General features: G+C 42.1%; 1 protein-coding gene across 2 annotated transcripts in view; it reads right to left on the bottom strand.

Annotated features, from left to right (window-relative positions):
- Positions 1 to 21912, bottom strand: part of prkcz (protein kinase C, zeta) — a 395150-nt gene that overhangs the window by 134008 nt on the left and 239230 nt on the right. For both annotated transcript variants that reach the window (XM_063033456.1, XM_063033457.1), the window contains one exon: positions 18795 to 18983. In XM_063033456.1, the coding sequence (XP_062889526.1) occupies positions 18795 to 18983 (189 nt within the window). The remainder of the gene's footprint in view (positions 1 to 18794; positions 18984 to 21912) is intronic.

Genomic DNA, 21912 nt, shown 5'->3' with positions numbered 1-21912 from the left:
CTTACGTCTGTGGTGGGAAAGCTGTTGGAAACGATTCTTAGACATAGGATCTATGGGCATTTAGAGAATCACGGTCTGATCAGGGACAGTCAGCAAGGCTTTGTGAAGGGCAGATCGTGTCTAACAAGCCTGATAGAGTTCTTTGAGGAGGTGACCAGGCAAATGGATGAGGGTAGTGCAGTGGATGTGATCTATATGGATTTTAGTAAGGCATTTGACAGGGTTCCACACGGTAGGCTTATTCAGAAAGTCAGAAGGCATGGGATCCAGGGAAGTTTGACCAGGTGGATTCAGAATTGGCTTGCCTGCAGAAGGCTGTGGTGGAGGGAGTACATTCAGATTGGAGGATTGTGACTAGTGGTGTCCCACAAGGATCTGTTCTGGGACCTCTACTTTTCGTGATTTTTAACGACCTGGATGTGGGGGTAGAAGGGTGGGTTGGCAAGTTTGCAGACGACATAAAAGTTGGTGGTGTTGTAGATAGTGTAGAGGATTGTCGAAGATTGCAGAAAGACATTGATAGGATGCAGAAGTGGGCTGAGAAGTGGCAGATGGAGTTCAACCTGGAGAAGTGTGAGGTGGTACACTTTGGAAGAACAAACTCCAAGGCAGAGTACAAAGTAAATGGCAGGATACTTGGTAGAGTGGAGGAGCAGAGGGAGCTGGGGTACATGTCGACAAATCCCTGAAAGTTGCCTCACAGGTAGATAGGGTAGTTAAGAAAGCTTATGGGTGTTAGCTTTCATAAGTCAAGGGATAGAGTTTAAGAGTCGCGATGTAATAATGTAGCTCTATAAAACTCTGGTTAGGCCACACTTGGAGTACTGCGTCCATTTCTGGTCGCCTCACTATAGGAAGGATGTGGAAGCATTGGAAAGGGTACAGAGGAGATTTACCAGGATGCTGCCTGGTTTATGCATTATGATCAGAGATTAAGGGAGCTAGGGCTTTACTCTTTGAAGAGAAGGAGGATGAGAGGAGACATGATAGAGGTGTACAAGATAATAAGAGAAATAGATAGAGTGGATAGCCAGCGACTCTTCCCCAGGGCACCACTGCTCAATACAAGAGGACATGGCTTTAAGGTAAGGGGTGGGAAGTTCAAGGGGGATATTAGAGGAAGGTTTTTTTTACTCAGAGAGTGGTTGGTGCGAGGAATGCACTGCCTGAGGCAGTGGTGGAGGCAGATACACTAATGAAGTTTAAGAGACTACTAGACAGGTATATGGAGGAATTTAAGGTGGGGGGTTGTATGGGAGGCAGGGTTTGAGGGTTGGCACAACATTGTGGGCTGAAGGGCCTGTAATGTGCTGTACTATTCTATGTTCCTACAGTTTGTCAATGTCAATTTATACTTATAGAGTGAAAGTCTTCCATCCAATTCTCCATAACAGAACTATGTAGACATTCTTCTAGTAATGAGCCTTCACTTATTTTTATGTGCATAGCAACACACTGACATAGAGAAGGACATCTGCATTGGTGTGAAATAGTTGGCAGTCAGTTATAGGTGAAACACTAGGTTTAATATTTGGCTGACATTCTCAGTTTTTTAAAAGGAAGGAACTGAACCCAAGTGGATATTGCATAAATCCTAAGAGCTTACCTTAAAAATATTTCTGGCCTTTTAATGTTGATATTTGATGCACTCATGCAGTTTTGATTCCCCTTAATGAAATGCAATATTCGCTATCTGGAGGATTAATGGTGATCCTATAAAGGCATTCTAAAGATAAGAAAATGACTGCCGTGGATTTTCTGTTCTGTCTCTTGAAAAGGGAAAATGTAATCAGGAATACAAGAAGCATATTTATAAATGAAGCATTTCAAAGTAATTTTTTTGTATGAAATAATTGTGAATGTGAGAAGCAGGTTACTAGCATGTGGGACAGCGGAACAAGAAATTAATTTTTTAAGAAGAAATCAGAAGGAAACAGAGCATGATGATAGCATTGTTTAGGAAAAGTAATCCAGAGATCTAGATAATAATTCAGAAATCCAAGTTCAAAACCATCATGACAGCTGTAAAATTTATTTTGTAGTAAAGCCTATCTGAATCACTAGTGTCCTCCAGTGGAGAAAATCTAGCATTCCTGTCTAGTATACTCTGTATGGGACAGTATTCATCTCTGAATGGCTTAGTTTGAGGGCATTTAGAGATGGTAATGAATTCTGGCCAATAATCATAAAAAGTACATAAATAAATGAATAAATAATAAAATCAATAAATGGGATTCAAGATATATTAAACCTTTTCAATGGGATATTGTCATTAGTTGAACTGAACAGATCAAAAGCATACATTGCAGCAGCAATCACTGGTTATGACCAATGGCAGCAAAAAGCACACAAGGCAGGAATCAAAATTAGCTTGACTAGCAAATGTATGGAATGGAACAGGTAAATCACTGCAAATGCTAAATTTTCTCACCAAAGTATGAATTAGGAAAATAAAAAAAAAATGAAGTGCAACCTTAATATTCCTCTCCCCATAAGAAGGCCCAACTTGCACATTTAACTTCCAATGACACATGTTACAGAAATGGTGTGGAACTGGCTCTCTTTACTCATGGCTGGGGACTAGCATGGAAATCAATACGGAAATAGCTGAGCCAGGAAATGTTAGTGCTGGATAAAAGTATAGAGATTCCCAGCCAGAGTGATGTTTTCCAATTTAGACACAATTGGCATCTGGGTCAGTAAGAAATGCCAGGAAATATTGGTACCAGCTGAAAGGAAAGCAGCTCTTAGCCAATACAAACTCCTCTGAGCTCACCTAGGTCATTCAAAAATGCTGACTTTTGTTTAAGTGACTGGTCTACCTACAGAACGAATGCAAGCTTGTACTGAGCAGCTCCAGGTAAAACCAGAGTGTTAAGTGCCAAGTTTCCATGAAATGGAAAAAAAGATGTGATCAAATTGAAACCCTTGATCTTTTTCACTCAATCACAAAAAAATGGATGGCATGGACTCAGAGCAAGTTGCAAAGCCTTTGAGATCTTTGGAAGGACAATTCAGAAACCTGTTAAAAGTATATTGCTTTACCTGGAGGCATAAATAAGCCAAATCAGGCAAGCACTGCAGATTTCCTTCTCTGACAGACATGAATGAACCTAACAGTTTATTTAATACAAAACATCATGGTTACTTATAATCTAATCTAATTGCCCCATATCACTGAAGTTTTCTGAAATGATGACTGTTAGGAATAATTCTGGGATTATGAAATTATGGATAGTATAATTATGGATGAACTAAAATGACAACCACTCTTAGGGAAATTAAACCTGTACACAATCTAAATTCCAACTGATAGCTAAGAAATATTGAGCAGAAGCCTATACATATATGTAAAAATGAAAGGGGAATCAATTGAAATGTACAGGTTCCAAGGGGGTAAGGTAGTTGCTGTGGGTATGTTATCTCCCTTGGCACAGTTCAAAACTAAAATGTAATCTCAGGGAAAGGTCATCCACTTAAAACAAACAAGAATGGATTTCTTTAAATGGTTATGAAAATTTGGAATTCTCAATCTGCTGGGCTATGAATGCCAAATTATCAACCAAAGTCAAGGCAGGTTCATGCATTTTGGAATCAAGGTTTAAACTATCAAGTAGGAAGGTACAGAGAAGTCCAAAAATTAGACTGGCCATTATACTGAATGGAGAGTTGATTGTGAGGGACAGTACACTCCTGCTCCTATTCTTTATATTTACATTTCAAATTATTTTAATTAACATTGTCACAGCAGAATTCAAACTTAAGTCTGTAGATCATTGATCCAAGCTATGGATACTAGTTCAGCAGCTTAACTATTATGCATGCATAGCTAATAAAATAAAGCATTATACTTCACAAGTCACTGATTTCACCTGCCTTATTAAGCTGATCCAATAATCATTAAACTATGAAACCAAGTACTAGGTAACTCTATTTTTCAACTTATTCATTCAACACAGTAGCTTGTAATGAAGAAATTCTCCCCGGGCATCTGTTCACCTTCAAAGAGCGAAAGAATATATAATTACTGAAAATAAGGCTACAAGTCAAGGTTTTTATGAAATTATGTTCAAATACACCATACAATTTCAAGTTTGATTGGAAGTTCCCACTGAAGTGATTCCATTACTTTGAACACCCAGACTAGTAGTAAGTAACAAAGATCAAGGAACCTTATTTTAAAATTGTACTTACTGTTAGGGATTATTCTGGAGTTATGAAATTATAGATAACATAATTATGGATTAACTAAAATGAGAACCGGTCTTCAGGAAATAAAGCCTCTACACAATTTAACTGCAAACAACAGGAATTCTGCAGATGCTGGAAATTCAAGCAACACACATCAAAGTTGCTGGTGAACGCAGCAGGCCAGGCAGCATCTATAGGAAGAGGAGCAGTCGACGTTTCAGGCCGAGACCCTTCGTCAGGACTAACTGAAGGAAGAGTGAGTAAGGGATTAGAAAGCTGGAGGGGGAGGGGGAGATGCAAAATGATAGGAGAAGACAGGAGGGGGAGGGATGGAGCCGAGAGCTGGACAGGTGATAGGCAGAAGGGGATACGAGAGGATCATGGGACAGGAGGTCCGGGAAGAAAGACGGGGGAGGGGGGGTGACCCAGAGGATGGCCAAGAGGTATATTCAGAGGGACAGAGGGAGAAAAAGGAGAGTGAGAGAAAGAATGTGTGCATAAAAAGGAGTAACAGATGGGGTACGAGGGGGAGGTGGGGCCTAGCGGAAGTTAGAGAAGTCAATGTTCATGCCATCAGGTTGGAGGCTACCCATACGGAATATAAGGTGTTGTTCCTCCAACCTGAGTGTGGCTTCATCTTTACAGTAGAGGAGGCCGTGGATAGACATGTCAGAATGGGAATGGGATGTGGAATTAAAATGTGTGGCCACTGGGAGATCCTGCTTTCTCTGGCGGACAGAGCGTAGATGTTCAGTGAAGCGGTCTCCCAGTCTGCGTCGGGTCTCACCAATATATAAAAGGCCACATCGGGAGCACCGGACGCAGTATATCACCCCAGTCGACTCACAGGTGAAGTGATGCCTCACCTGGAAGGACTGTTTGGGGCCCTGAATGGTGGTAAGGGAGGAAGTGTAAGGGCATGTGTAGCACTTGTTCCGCTTACACGGATAAGTGCCAGGAGGGAGATCAGTGGGGAGGGATGGGGGGGACGAATGGACAAGGGAGTTGTGTAGGGAGCGATCCCTGCGGAATGCAGAGGGGGGGGGAGGGAAAGATATGCTTAGTGGTGGGATCCCGTTGGAGGTGGCGGAAGTTACGGAGAATAATATGTTGGACCCGGAGGCTGGTGGGGTGGTAGGTGAGGACCAGGGGAACCCTATTCCTAGTGGGGTGGTGGGAGGATGGAGTGAGAGCAGATGTACGTGAAATGGGGGAGATGCGTTTAAGAGCAGAGTTGATAGTGGAGGAAGGGAAGCCCCTTTCTTTAAAAATTTTTTAGCGAGTTTGAGTCAAAGTCTGGTCGAAAAGTTGAAGAGCCGAAGAAATCACAGATGGGGAGCAGTGAGAGATGGTTTCCCTTCCTTCCCTTCCTCCACTATCAACTCTGCTCTTAAACGCATCTCCCCCATTTCACGTACATCTGCTCTCACTCCATCCTCCCACCACCCCACTAGGAATAGGGTTCCCCTGGTCCTCACCTACCACCCCACCAGCCTCCGGGTCCAACATATTATTCTCCGTAACTTCTGCCACCTCCAATGGGATCCCACCACTAAGCATATCTTTCCCTCCCCCCCCCTCTGCATTCCGCAGGGATCGCTCCCTACACAACTCCCTTGTCCATTCGTCCCCCCCATCCCTCCCCACTGATCTCCCTCCTGGCACTTATCCGTGTAAGCGGAACAAGTGCTACACATGCCCTTACACTTCCTCCCTTACCACCATTCAGGGCCCCAAACAGTCCTTCCAGGTGAGGCATCACTTCACCTGTGAGTCGACTGGGGTGATATACTGCGTCCGGTGCTCCCGATGTGGCCTTTTATATATTGGTGAGACCCGACGCAGACTGGGAGACCGCTTCACTGAACATCTACGCTCTGTCCGCCAGAGAAAGCAGGATCTCCCAGTGGCCACACATTTTAATTCCACATCCCATTCCCATTCTGACATGTCTATCCACGGCCTCCTCTACTGTAAAGATGAAGCCACACTCAGGTTGGAGGAACAACACCTTATATTCCGTATGGGTAGCCTCCAACCTGATGGCATGAACATTGACTTCTCTAACTTCCGCTAGGCCCCACCTCCCCCTCGTACCCCATCTGTTACTCTTTTTTATGCACACATTCTTTCTCTCACTCTCCTTTTTCTCCTTCTGTCCCTCTGAATATACCTCTTGGCCATCCTCTGGGTCACCCCCCCCCCGTCTTTCTTCCCGGACCTCCTGTCCCATGATCCTCTCGTATCCCCTTCTGCCTATCACCTGTCCAGCTCTCGGCTCCATCCCTCCCCCTCCTGTCTTCTCCTATCATTTTGCATCTCCCCCTCCCCCTCCAGCTTTCTAATCCCTTACTCACTCTTCCTTCAGTTAGTCCTGACAAAGGGTTTCGGCCTGAAACGTCGACTGCGCCTCTTCCTATAGATGCTGCCTGGCCTGCTGCGTTCACCAGCAACTTTGATGTGTGTTACACAATTTAACTTCCGACTGATGCTTTGTGGCTAGTGAAATCAATCATTAGGTCTGGGACATTCTGATAGTATCCCAATGAAACTACACAGGAAAAGACAGAAGATAAATTTTCCCGTAAGACCATAAGAAATAGGAGCAGAATTAGGCCATTTGGCCCATTGAGTCTGCTCCACCATTTCATCATGGCTGATCCATTTTATCTCTCAACCCCAATCTCCTGCCTTGTCCTCATATCCTTTCATGCCCTGACTAATCAAGAATCTATCAACCTGTGCCTTAAATATACCCAATAACGTGGCCTCTACAGCCATCTGTAGCAACAAATTCAGCACTCTCCAGCTATTACAGCTATTAGCACATAGTTGAAGATGTGTCCCTGCCACTTAACCTTCTGGTTAGTTGTATATTCATGGAGCCATATCGCAACACTGTAACGAAATGAGTGTCTAGAGTTTGACCTCAAGAGTCATTTGGGACAGACATCAGTGTTGAATATTCAAAGGGATTCTGCTAGTTGAGATGTGATACCATTGTAAATATATAATTCTGTAAATTTACCTGACTATATTCAAAATGTTAAAGTGGTTGTAGCAATTGAAGCTATAGTTAATCATTATTGTTATTTTTGTGTTGAAGGAGAATAGAACAACATGTCAGGAAAATGAGGTTCTCTTGGATTTTCCTGGACTTCCCTGCTCCTGGAGGTTTGCTGTGTGAATAAAGACTTTTATACTTCCCAGTTACAGCTTCAGTGATTTTAGTCATCCACAACAGACACATCAATGCAAGGTCATTTAAAATGGTTCAAACACCTTGTCAGCATCCCAAGAAGGCACTTACCAGATCACATAGAACATAGAAAACCTACAGCACAATGCAGGCCCTTTGGCCCACAAAGCTGTGCCGAACATGTCCTTACCTTAGAAATTACCTAGGGTTACCCATAGCCCTCTATTTTTCTGAGCTCCATGTACCTGTCCAGGAGTCTCTTAAAAGACCCTATCGTACCCGCCTCCACCACTGCCGGCAGCAGCCCATTCCACGCACTCACCATTCTCTGCGTAAAAGACTTACCCCAAACATCTCCTCTGTACTTACTTCCAAGCAACTTAAAACCTTGCCCTCTCGTGCTAGGTATTTCAGCCCTGGGAAAAAGCCTCTGACTATCCACATGATCAATGCCTCTCATTATCTTATACACCAGGGTCCCCAACCACCGGGCCGCAAACCGGTACCGGGCCATAAAGCATGTGCTACCAGGCCACGAGGAAACAATACAATTTGGCGATATGAGTCAGCTGCACCTTTCCTCATTCCGTCACGCCCACTGTTGAGCTTGAACGCACGCGAGGTCATTACATATGCGTCATCCATGTCAGCGCGGGAAGGAGATCAACTCCTCGAGCTTGCAAATGACGACAGGCTGAAAAGTATGTTTGACATAACATCTCTGCCGGCATTCCGGATCAAAGTCAAGGCTAAATATCCTGAGATAGCCACAGAAGCGCTGAAAACGTTGCTTCCATTTCCAACATATCTCTGCAATGAATGCAACGAAAACTAAATTGTGGAATAGACTGGACATAAGGAACCCCCTTCGAGTATCGTTGTCTCCCATCACCCCTTGATGGGACCATCTTGTTGCAGGAAAACAAGTATTCAGCCCAGGGCTCCCACTGATTCAGCGATATTGGTGTGTTGCAATGATTTTATATAGCTGTTTGCATGCGACAGCGGCCACACCCCGGGCAACAGCTTCAACAAGCCGGCTAAACCAGGTGAGGGTAGCCGACGGGTCTCAAACCCTCAGTGAGATAGGGAGTTGTCTATCCCAGCATGTGAAGACAGACTCCGGCGGATTGAGCGGACGAGACCTATGGAAGGTCCAACGGTCAAGAAGGCGGTCTCTGCAAGCGTCGTGGAACGTGTAGAGCTGGACAAGACACAGAAGACGTCCTGGTCATCCACTGCGCCTAGTCCCATCTCCAGCCATCTAGACTCTGTCTTGCCACTGGATCCAGATGGGAATTGGGAAGAGAGAGTGAGGCTGACGCTGCGCAACTCTCCCTCACTTAAATCCAAATCACGCGCTAGTCTTGACACCATCATAATGGTGTCGAGGTCCTCATCGACGTCAACGATGGACGAACAACCAACCATATGTTCATACGGGGAAAATATGTGCTGTGTGTTTAATATCCAAACGTTACTTAAAATGTTATGATGCTATTGACTTATAAGTGACTTATATAACCATATAACAAGTACAGCATGGAAACAGGCCATCTCTGCCCTTCTAGTCCGTGCTGAACGCTACTCTCACCTAGTCCCACCGACCTGCACTCAGCCAACAACCCTCCATTCCTTTCCTGTCCATATACGTATCCAATTTTTCTTTAAATGATAATATTGAACCTGCCTCTACCACTTCTACTGGAAGTTCGTTCAACACTTACTTCAAGCTCCCCTCTCCTCACCTGATAATTGACTTATCAGTATATCCATGTGAGGAAAACATGCGCTGTGTGTTTAATATTAAATTCGTTAGATAAACCCTTTTAGAAATGAAATTGAGTGTATTAGCCACTTATCACCTATATTCCAGTCGTGATAACACCCCCCCCCGGAACAGAATCGCTAAAAACGATTTGTGGAGGAAAAAAAATCAGCATGTACACGCATGCGCACTGGTGCCTGTGCAAGGCTTCATGGTCATTGTAGTCTTTTTGGGGTAAACAACGTATTTGACTGCTACTCTTGTCCACTGGCAACCCTACCCCCCCACCCCAGCCCCCCGGTCGGCCGGTCCTCAAGAATATTGTCAATATTAAACCGGTCCGCAATGCAAAAACGGTTGGGGACCCCTGTTATACACATCAGTTAATTCATGCCTAAAAAGTCTAATTTAAAATCCGATGGCAGAGTAAGCCTCTAGACTGTCAACTGCTAGTCACCTGGACTTAATTATAGATGTAAACAACAGAAGCCTCATATCTGATTTGCTGACCTGGTGGCCTGCTTACCTCTCAGCACAAAGATTTGAACGGTCTCATGAACATAAGAACAATAATGCCATTTGTTATTTATGATCTACATTTTAAGCAGTAACCATTTATCATATTTCCCTATTGGTTACAATTTATCCCAAATATTGCACTTTTGTTTTAAAAATACTCATTCTTACTAAAATGGCATTAGGGAAGTACAAAAGTAAAACGATAGTTTCTCTGTTGTACACAAGGAATACCAATGTAACAAAGTCACAAAAGAGGTCAATTGAAATCGTGAAAAAGGTGAAGTACATCTCCTCGCCTTACCTACAGCCTAAAACAGAATTGACCAGGAGGGGCCATAAGAAGTCCTTGGCAAGTTGGATTAAAGAGAATCACAAGGCATTCTACACATACTGTACGTCAAGAGCATGGGGATAACTAGGGAGAGGGCAGGACCACTCAAGAATAAAGGGGGGAACATTTTCTTGGACATGGAGTATATGGGTGAGATCCTTAATGAGTACTTTACATCAATGTTTACCAAGAAGAAGGACATGGAGGACAGGGAGATGAGTGCTGAGCATATTATTATGCTATGGCATTTTGAAGTAGAGGAGGGGGTAGTGTTGGTTCTCTTAAAGAGCTTTAAAGTGGATAGGTCCTCAGGGCCTGATGGGATATATCCCAGGTTATTGAGAGAGGCAAGAGAAGAGATTGCTGAGGCCCTGACCAGTATTTTCATGTCTTCCCTAGCCTGGAGGACTGGTAAGTAGCTAATGTTGTTCAATTATTCAAGAAGGAAATCAGGGACAATCCTGGGAACTACAGATTGATGAGTTTCAGGTCAGTGGTAGGGAAGTTACTGGAGAAAATTCTTAAGGATAGGATTTATGAGCATTTGGAAAACCATGACCTAATTAGGAAGAGCCACCATGGCTCTTTGTGGGGCAAGTCATATATTACTAACTTAAGTTTTTCGATGAGGGTGATTGATGAAGCTGTGGATGTTGTCTACATGGATTTTAGAAAAATATCTAAGAAGGTCCCTCTTAGGAGGCTCATCCAGAAGATTGAGATGCATGGGTTCCATGGTGAATTGGCTGTTTGGATTCAGATATAGCTTGTCCATTGAAGATGCAGGGCAGAGGTTGAAGGGACTTATTCTAGCTGGAGGTCTGTGATTAATGGTGTTCCCAAAGGATCAGTACTGGGACCTCTGTTGTTTGTGATGTACATAGCTGAAATGGCTAGCACGAGAGGGCATAGTTTTAAGGTGCTTAGAAGTAGGTACAGAGGAGATGTTGGGGTAAATTTTTTTTACGCAGAGAGTGGTGAGTGCATGGAATGGGCTGCCGGCGGTGGTGGTAGAGGCGGAAATGATAGGGTCTTTTAAGAGACTCCTGGATGGATACATGGAGCTTAGAAAAATAGAGGGATATGCGTAAGCCAAGGTAGTTCTAAAGTAAGGACATGTTCGGCACAGCTTTGTGGGCCGAAGGGCCTGTATTGTGCTGCAGGTTTTCTATGTTCTATAAATGACCTGGATGAAAATGTAGATGGTTGGGTTAGTAAGTTTGCAAATGATACGAAGATTGGTGGAGTTGTGGATAGTGTAGAAGACTGGCAAAGAATACAACGGGACATAGATCAGTTGCAGATATGAGTGAAGAAATGGCAGATGGAGTTTAACCTGGCCAAATGTGAAGTATTGTTAAGGCAAGACCCTTAACAGTATTGATGAGCAGGGGAATCTTGAGGTTCAAGTTCATGGCTCCCTGAAAGTGACTACACAGGTTTATTTTATTTTAATTTTATTATTATTTTGATGGGTGGTTAAGAAGGCATGTTTACCTTTATTAGTTGAGGCTTGTGTTCAAAAATTAGGAGGTTGTATTACAATTTTATAAAACTCTAGTTAGACTGCAACTGGAGAATTGCATACAATTCTGATTGAAGAGGTTTATGAGGATGCTGCCTGGATCAGAGGGCATGTACCATAATAAGAGGTTGGCAAACTTGGTTTGTTTTCTCTGGAGCGGCAGAGGATGAGGGGAGATCTGACAGAGGTTTATAAGATTATAAGAGGCGCAGACAAAGTAGACAACAGTATCTTTTTCCCAGAGTTGAAATGTCTATAACCAGAGGGCATGTATTTAAGGTGAGAGGGGGTAGTTTCAAAGGAGATCTGAGGGGCAAGTCTTTTTTTATTTACACAGAGAGTGGTGGGTATGGTTCTATGTTCTAACTTTCAGCTAATTGCTGACTCTCAGCATCATCACATAAAAAAATATAATATTAGTCTTCACATGCACAATGGCTGTCCATAGTATGACATTAACATCAACATTCCTGATTCCACCTCTTTCTTTAGTTTGTTAGATTACTTCTTAGACACCTAGGTCTGGGTGAGCAGAAGTTTTCTCCATGTACAAAGTGAATACTTTGGACTGGGTGGAGGGGAAGTACACCAGAATGTTGCTTGGGATGGAGCTTTTCAGTTAAAGAAGAATCTGGCAAGATTGAGATTGTGTAAAAAGGACTGAGGGTGGTGGGGTGTTGGGGTTTGAGGATATGAAAGCAGTATTTGAAGTTATGAGAGGCACAGACAGGGTAAACAGTTGGAAAACTTTTCCAAAGGCAGGGGTGTCTATAACTAGAGAGCATAGGCTTAGTTAAGCTAAAGGGTAAGCAGCTTAGTGAGGACCCTAGGAAGAATTTATCACTTGTGTGGCTGGCATCTGGAAAACACTATCTGTGTGGGTGAGGGAGAGGCAGTATTCTCATAATATTTAACTAACTGGAGGAGCAACTGATCCACTAACATACAGAAGATACGGACCAAGTACTCAGAAATAAGATTAGTATGGATAGATACATGATGGCTGGCATGGACATGATGAGCCAAAGGGCCCCTTTCTGTTCTCTAATGTTCTATGACTATAAGCAAATTATAATCTGAAACGGAGCCAGTGATAGGCAGAGATGATGTGCAGATGGATCAAAACTGCAAGTTCAAGTTTGTCATTCAACAATACACGAATACCACCAAGTGAAACAACGTTACACTGGAGCCAAGTGCAAAACACAGTATCACCGGTCATGCACCGCACAAGGTAAATATAGCACATAATTATGAAAGCAATAAACATACAGTCACATGAAAAACAATATAGTCAAAGTCCCTGAGTGTCATGTCCTGTAGGATGGGATATTTGTTGGCAAGAGCAAGCCCTCAGCAGTCTGATCATCACTCGCTAGTGCAGACGCAGACAATCCAGCTTGAGCAAACACTGCAAGCACTGGAGGACACCAACAATGGGAGGGGCCAGGCCCTAATCCAGCATGGATGTCTCCGTTTTAAGTGGCATCGTGAAAGACCACAGTGGAAGTGTGAAAAGCTTTGGGGAAATAATCAAAAACTCACTGCAAAGCAGCCTGAACCATGCCCAGCACAGCAGGATAATTAAAATCAAGACAGCCTGAGATACCAGAATCAAAGAACTGTAGCATTCAAAGAGAAATCAGAGATTGGAATGCTGTATAAAGGGTTTGCTGATTGTAAGGAGAATGAAGCAGTGGAAACACTTGAAAACATTAAGAATTTTAAAATAAAAGCATGAATGGCAAGATTCAGGGAGAGAGAACGTAAGGCAAGAGGCAGATACAGGCAATGCTGCAGAGGTATAATTTGTAGTGCAAGAATGTAGTGCAAGATAGTGACAGTTTGATTTCAATTTTCCTTATGGACTTTGCAACACTTAAAAGCACTGCTCCCTGGCTCAGAACAATGATTTGAGCAAGTTCTTTTGTGTGATATTGTGGGATTCCCAAGGCTACTTTTAATCCAATAACACTACATTAAATACAGTGCCTTGAAGCCAACACAACTATTTTCAGATTTTACTATTTCATTTTCTAAATTTAAAATATATTGAAGTAGGATTTTTTGAGCATTGTGCATCATGTGAAATCAAAAGTAAAATTCCAAAACCTGTCAATGATTTACTAAAATGTATACATCCCATTTGTAATTACTACACTAACTTCCCTCAGGCACAATATATCACCTTAACAAATCAACCAATTTGTTGATGTACAAAATAGGAGGATCACCTTTTTTCAATGAATTCAAGAGGATAAATACTCCCCCTTCTCTGCAAGGTCCAACAGTATGGTAGATTTTCAACAGACCAAACCAAAATGAAGACAAATGTGCATTCAAGACTGATCAGGGAAATGATAATAGAGAAGCACAGATCTGGAAAAAGGTACATTACCATCTCAAAGGCATTTAACATACCTTGGAGCACAGTGTAGTCCATTGTGAAAAAGTGAAAAAAAAAACAAAACCACAGCCAAGCTGCCTAGGTCAGACTGTCCTAAACTTAATTGCAGAAAAATAATGGCACTTGTTAGAGAAGTTACTGCGACGCCAACGGCCACTCTAAGTGAGCTGCAGAAGTTGGTGATTGCACCTGGAGATGCAGTTCATGACTCTACAATCTCTAAGGCCAGCACAAAAAGCGTATTTTTCTTTAGCCCTGACTGAAAAAAAAAACATATCCTTGCCCTTAAAGACTTTGCAAAACATGACTTAGAAGATACTGTAAAGACACAGAAGGTCTTGTGGTCAGATGAGACTAAAGTAGAACTTCTTGGCGTCAACCCTAAGTGGTATGTGTGGCATAAATCTAACACTGTATCAGTCAGGTAACAGCATCCCTACTGTAAAGTATGGTGGAGGTAGCACCATGCTATGGGCTGCTTTTCAACAGCAGGGACTGGAAATTTGGTCAGGATTGATGAGAAGATGAATGGTACTAAATACAAATTGATCCTGGATAAAAACTTGCTAGCCACTGCCAGAAAGCTTAAACTGTGGAGGAAATTTGTCTTTCAGCGGGACAACATCCCAAGGCACACTGCCATAGCAACCATGGAATGGCTTCAAATGAAGAAAATTAATGTCCTTGAGTAAGCCAGTCAGAGTCCTGACCTTAACCCAATCAAACATCTCTGGCAAGACTTCAGGCTGCTGTCTACTGCCGCTCTCCAAATAACCTGGCATAACTTAAGCAAACTTTCAAGGAGGAATGGGCAAATTTTGCTCCATCACACTGTGCACAGCTCATAGAGACTTATCCAAAAAGACTACTGGCTGTAATAGCTGTGAGAGGTGGTTCAACTAAGTACTGGGAGGCGGGGGGTGGGGGGGAATACTTTTTAAATGCTGACATTTCAGTTTTTGAATTTTTTAGTTTTTCATGCTTTACAATTTTCTCTATTTTTTAGGCTCTACTGTGAAAAAAGGAGCATGAGATACTCATTTGTGTGAACAAAGGATTGAGGTATTCAGCCCAGTACTTTTCCTAGGTACTGTACATGACAGCTGGGGAAAATCCATCACATTCACAAGTGCTCTTCAAGTAAAGAAAATCTGCTGTCCTGACCTATTTTTTTCACAGATGAACTCAAGACAGTACCATGTTGATTCCAAAAAAATCTAACACGCGATTCAATTTTGTCAAAAACCACAGTGTATACAAGTAAATAAATTAACTCAGATTGCCCAGTTTCCATGTATTCACTGGTTTCCGATTAAGCCAACTGCAAAGTCCTCCTCAAAGCACCTAAGGACTGTTGTCAAAATTGAGAAAGTTGCCCACAGATTAATGAGGCAATAACTAGTACGAGTCTTGTATGCATAATCAGATATTTCCTGTCTCCAAAATCTTTACAATCCTCAGTTATGTCTTACTCCATTAGGATTGGATGAAAATCACTAAATAGTGGAAAGGGAAATCTGGAAATCTAACATTAACACTGAGCATCATGAAGTCTCATTGCACTACACTAAATAGTACTAGAAGCACCAACATTCGAGTCAAATAAGATGTTCTCCTTCAGGGTTGTCTTTGGTGGATCCCTCAGGTGGCTGTAGAGGCTGATCCGGGATCCATATATTCTGTTGCAATGTCGGCACAAGTAAGTGGTGGCAATGGTTAGTGGTTGTGTCTTTTGGTTGTTCAGTCTCTCCTTTTGCAGCTTCACCTCACACAAAATAATTCCCTGCTGATTGCAATCTACAATCTTCCCACAGCTGACAAATCGGCATTTCTTCTTGTTCAGTAACATTTCACAAAGCATAGAGAAAGAGATGCACAGAAAATACTGTGAATGGGAAATTTCAACAGGAGTAGCTCAGTAGCAATACCTCTAGCTCAACTAGTCAAATCCTCTTGCTTAATGGAAGTCTATTGCAGTTGGGAGTGAACCATCATGAACAATAAACCTAGTCTCCTCTTCACTAATCCACTTGCTGCAGACACACGCTAAATGACAATAAGGACAAATGCGAATTTATGGAGACTGAAGACAAACACTCAAGGGGCCACTTTATTAGGTATACCTGTAGACCTATTTGGTAATGCAAATATCAGCCAATCATGTGACAGCAACTCAATGTGTAAAAGTATGTAGATATGGACAAGAGGTTCACTTATTATTCAGACCAAACTTCAGAATGGGAAAGAAATGTGATATCGGGTGACTTTGACTGTAGCATGATTGTTGGTGCCAGATAAGATGGTTTGAGTTTCTCAGAAACTGCTGATCTCCTGGAATCTTCACACACAACAGTCTCTGGAACTTATAGAAAAGGTGCGAGAAACAAAAATACATCCAGTGAATGGCAGTTCTGTGGATGAAAATGCCTTGTTAATGAGAGAGGTCTGAGGAGAATGACCAGACTGGTTCAAGCTGACGGGAGGTCGACAATAACTCAAATAACCATGTATCACAACAGTGGTGTGCAGAAGAGCGTCTAAGAACACACATCTTGAACCTTGAAGTGGATGGGCTACAGCAGCAGAAGACCATGAACATATACTCAGTGGCCACTTTATTAGGTACAGGAAATAAATTCTGAGTGTATAGGAATACGTTTCTACAACAGGCATACCTAAAAATGAGGTGCCACCCTGGGAATGCTGCAACACAGGACTAGCCAACAGTAAGCATTAAAGCAGCATTTCTTGTTTATCCATGTTTCAGGATCTCGGCTTTGCTGTCAAGGTCAGTACTTACTGGCCATTCTTTGTTGCCCTATGGAGGTGGTTATGAGCTGCCAACTTCAACTGCTGTGTCTTTTATTTGAAGGCACTCCCATAACAGATTCAGGGTACCAAGATATGGGTCCAAAATGTACGAAGACCAGCAATATATCTTCAAATATGAATGCTATGTAACTTGGAGGGAAACTTGCAGGTGGTCTTCCCTTATGTATGTTGCTTTTGCCCTCTTTGATGACAGAAATGGAAGGTTTCAAAGATGCCGTCAGAGCGGCCAAGGCAAGTAAATACAATGCATTTTACAGATTGCAGAGACTGTAGCCATTATATGCCAATGGTGAAGGGAATAAATGTTTTAGTTGTGGAAGAGGTGTCAATCAAGCATACCACTTTGTCCTAGATGATGTTGAGCTTCTTGATACCTGTAGAAGCTGTACTTTTCCAGGCACAGAGATGTCAGGATATGAGTAACTCGTCGCATCTGAACTACTTTTATAGCCATAGTATGAGTGTCTGTTTCAGCTGGGATACTGGTCAATGGCAACAATTAGGTAGGGAGCTTAACGATGATAATTCCACTGAACATCATGAGTAAGTTGTTTAACTCTCTCTTGTAACTGGTCATTGCCTGGCAGTTTTGTCATGTGAATGTTACTTGCTATTTATTAGCTCATGCCCCAGTGCTGCCTTGTTCTTGTTGCATGCAAGCATGGTGATGACAATTTGCAAATGGAATTGAACACAATCCAATCACCAGTGAGCATAGTCATTTCTGACCTTCTGATGGGTGGAAAGTCATTGGTAGGCTAAATGATCTCATAATCCATGGAGCAGATTAAAGCTTTACAGTCTTTCCACATCCATTAAGGGACGATGGTGGCGGATAATTTAACATATGAGGGGAGGATGAGACTCCAAGAACATCCTACAGTTCAGCAGGTTAGTATCAAAGTCAAAAATTGAATATTTGCAACCACTTTCAGCCAGGAAATAAGCTGATATTTGTCAGATGAATAGGTGATTCATCACTGGTTCTGCTGAAGGTCCCCATCATTACATAAGTTATCTTACAGCCCGTTTGATGCAGACCATGATATTTAAGAAACAACTGAAAGTACTACGTTGAGAAAAGTTTATTGGGCCAGACAATATTCCAGTTGCCATACAGAAAACTGCACTCCAAGACCTAATATGCTTCCAGAAACACTGTTTCTGTGCCTTATCATGTCTCAATAATAAGAAAATTTTTCTAAGCTAAATACATAAATTAAATGCACTTAGTTTCCATAGTATTAAAAGAACTAGTAATCGTTTCAAAGTTATAGAAGCTACCATTTATTTTAGTTTCAGTTCTTATCTTTCTCAAGGGTTGCACAGAAATTCAGGGTCTTTTATATTTAATATTTTTGGAAGTAAAATTAAAAGAAGTCAGCATTTTATCAATATTAGATTTTTCTGAATGGACCATTTAATTCCTTAAGCCTTTTTGTTAGGTGCAACTCTGACACATCTGGAAATATTATAGTGACTTTCGCCCATCTTGCTACATTATTCTTCTTGGTTGCCAGTGCCGCATACTAGAACTGTAGGCCCAGAAGAGAAAACAGATATTCCTGATTGACTTTGTGGAGCTGTGCAGTCAGCCAAATTATGTCCAGGTCAAATATTGAACTTGTGCATTTTCCAGAAATGATCCCTTATGTGAGACCAGGAGTGTAAGCATAACTTGCTTTTCATTTCCTCTTTTTCCAATGAAGATATAGAAACAAAAACGCATGCCTTTAGCAAGGACCGGGCTACATGAGAATAGAAACATGTAAAATATCAAAATAATAAATTCAAGAATAATAATTTGGGTGAGACTTTAGTTTCGATGACTATATTCAATTCCAGACCTCAAGTAACTAAATTTAATAAAATAAAAATGGCACCAAACTACTTGTTCTCTCACAACAGCAACTGCATTTCAAGAATATTTAATTGGTTGTGAAGATCTGGCATCTCTTTTGAGACTGAAAGGTCTTGTACAAAAATAACTTCTCTGTTTTTCTCTTATTTAGTAAACTTTACCTCATCATCGTGGACCAGCTCCTTCTTCACAACCTTCATCGCATAAATACAGTCATTTTTCTTCAAACGTACAAGGAGAACTTTAGCATAGCTGCCACGTCCAATAACTCGTATTAGGTCAAAATCTTGCAAACCCAGCACTGAAGAAATCTTGATCCCATCAACACCATCAACCACAGGCTTGAGATCCTAGGTCCCAAACAAAATAATTTAGTAAAATTCAAGTATAATTGTGAAAATAGTGAAGCAAAATTAATTTACCATCTTAGAACAAGGTACAGAATGAACCACTGAAAACATTGAATAAATATATGGAGTTTTTTTTTCTCTGCAGCGAAATTGAGGGGAAATTAAAGAAAGTGAACCTGAGGCAAATATCAAAGTATGATCTTTCTGAAAGGTAGGGCAAACTCAAAGGGCTAAATGGCTTACATCTATTTCTAAGTTTTTACACAAAATTAATTTCCAGGACAGAAATTCAAAGTATCATATATGCTTAGATGCTTGTTTGTGAATACCAGATTCACCACTTGAATACAATTGTTTCTGACTAATTTTAATGTAATATTTTTAAAACCTCATCCATCCATCTGCAACAGTCATCTTATTAAAAGAAAGCACAACTTTCTTTTAAAAGTTGATGCAACAGAAGTGTTTCAGGCCGAAACTTCGTCTACTTATTCATTTCCATAGATCAGGGGTCCCCAACCTTTCTCGCACTGCAGACCGGTTTCATATTGACAATATTCTTGCGGGCCAGCCGACCCAGGGGTTGGGGGTGGTAGGGTTGCCAACGAACAAGAGTAGCAGTCAAATACGTTGGATTTACCCCAAGAAAGACTACAATGACCATGAAGCCTTGCGCGGGCACCAGTGCGCATGCATGATTTGCGCATGCGTGTACGTGCCGATTTTTTCTACAAATTGTTTTTGGCGATTCTGTGTCGGGGGGGGGTTAATCACGAACACAACATACATGATAAGTGGCTAATACACTCAATTTCGTTCCTAAAAGGGTTTATCTAACGAATTTAATATTAAACACACAGCACATAGTTCCCTCGCATGAATGTAGCAATAAGTCAATTATCAGGGGAGGACAGGGGAACTTGAAGTAAGTTTTGAACAAACTTCCAGGAAAAGTGGTAGAGGCAGGTTCGATATTATCATATAAAGAAAAATTGGATAGGTATGTGGACAAGAAAGGAATGGAGGGTTATGGGCTGAGTGCAGGTCGGTGGGACTAGGTGAGAGTAGCGTTCGGCACGGACTAGAAGGGCCAAGATCGCCGGTTTCCGTGCTGTAATTGTTATATGGTTATATAAGTCAATAGCATCATAACATTTTAAGTAACGTTTGGATATTAAACACACAGCACATATTTTCCCCGTATGAACATATAAAATCATTGCAACACACCAATATCGCTGAATCAGTGGGAACCCTGGGCTTGTTTCCCTGCAACAACACGGTCCTATCGAGGGGAGATGGGAGACAGCGATAGTCGAAGGAGGTTCCTTATGTCCAGTCTATTCCGCAATTTAGTTTTCGTTGCATTCATTGCAGAGATACGTTGGAAATCGAAGCAATGCTTTCAGTGCTTTCGTGGCTATCTCAGCATATTTAGCCTTGACTTTGATCCAGAATGCCGGCAGAGATGTTATGTCAAACATACTTTTCAGCCCGCCGTCATTTGCAAGCTTGAGGAGTTGATCTCCTTCCCGCGCTGACATGGATGACGCGTGTGTAATGACCTGGCGTGCATTCAAGCTCAACAGTGCCTGACAGGGAATGAGGAAAGGTGCAGCTGACTCCTATCGCCAAATCATATCGTTTCCTCGCGGCCCGGTAGCGCATGCTCTGCGGCCGGGTGGTTGGGGACCGCTGCCATAGATGCTGTCTGACCTGCTGATTTCCCTCAGCACTTTGTGTTGCTTTGGATTTCCAGCATTTGCAGGCTTTCTCATGTTTATGGTTTGAAGCTTAAGAATCACTTAAGCATCAACAAGCCATTTGGTGCTTCAAGCTAGTTCTGCCATTGACTATTTTCATGGCTGATCTTCCATTACAACACATTTTCCTGCATTGCTATTGTGTCCAGAAATCTATCATCCAGAAATCTATCTTTCAGTTCAGTGTTAAATGAACTAAAAATGAGACTACATAGCTTTCTGAAGTCCAGAGATTCACCAGTTCTTGCATGAAGATCTAGCTTTTATTCCAAGATTGTGACCTCTCATTCTAGATACGCAAGGGATAACATAACCTCTTTGCATCAACTTTGAGAAGCTACATATGCAAGAATACTGCCAGTTTCACTAAAATCTTCTGACATTCTTCTAAATACCAGAAGATTCACACCATCTTTTCATACTTCTTTTCATACAGCATGCCTGCCATCCCTGGATTCATTGAGTGAATCTTTGCTGCACTCCATCCATAGCAAGTATATATTTTGTTTCCAATACAGCTCAATGTCATTTCCATTAAAGCAGCGGTCCCCAACAACCGGGCCGCGGATCGGTACCGGGCTGCAAAGCATGTGCTACTGGGCCGCGAGGAAATGATATGATTTGGCGATAGGAGTCAGCCGCACCTATCCTCATTCCCTGTCACGCCCACTGTTGAGCTTGAACGCATTCGAGGTCATTACCCACGCGTCATCCATGTCAGTGTGGGAAGGAGATCAACTCCTCGAGCTTGAAAATGACGGCGGGCTGAAAAGTATATTTGACATAACATCTCTGTCGGCATTCTGGATCAAAATCAAGGCTGAATATCCTGAGATAGCCACGAAAGCACTGAAAACGTTGCTTCCATTTCCAACATATTTCTGCAATGAATGCAACGAAAACTAAATTGCAGAATAGATTGGACATTAGGAACCCCGTTCGACTATCGCGGTCTCCCATCACTCTTCGATGGGACTGTCTTGTTGCAGGGAAACAAGCCCAGGGCTCCCACTGATTCAGTGATATTGGTGTGTTGCAATGATTTTATATGTGCTGTGTGTTTAATATCCAAATGTTACTTAAAATGTTATGATGCTATTGATTTATATAACCATATAACAATTACAGCACGGAAACCAGCGATCTTGGCCCTTCTAGTTCGTGCC

This window comes from Mobula hypostoma, chromosome 25, assembly GCF_963921235.1.
Source record: "Mobula hypostoma chromosome 25, sMobHyp1.1, whole genome shotgun sequence".
Classification (NCBI taxonomy): domain Eukaryota; kingdom Metazoa; phylum Chordata; class Chondrichthyes; order Myliobatiformes; family Myliobatidae; genus Mobula; species Mobula hypostoma.
This window is presented reverse-complemented; position numbering and strand designations above follow the sequence as displayed.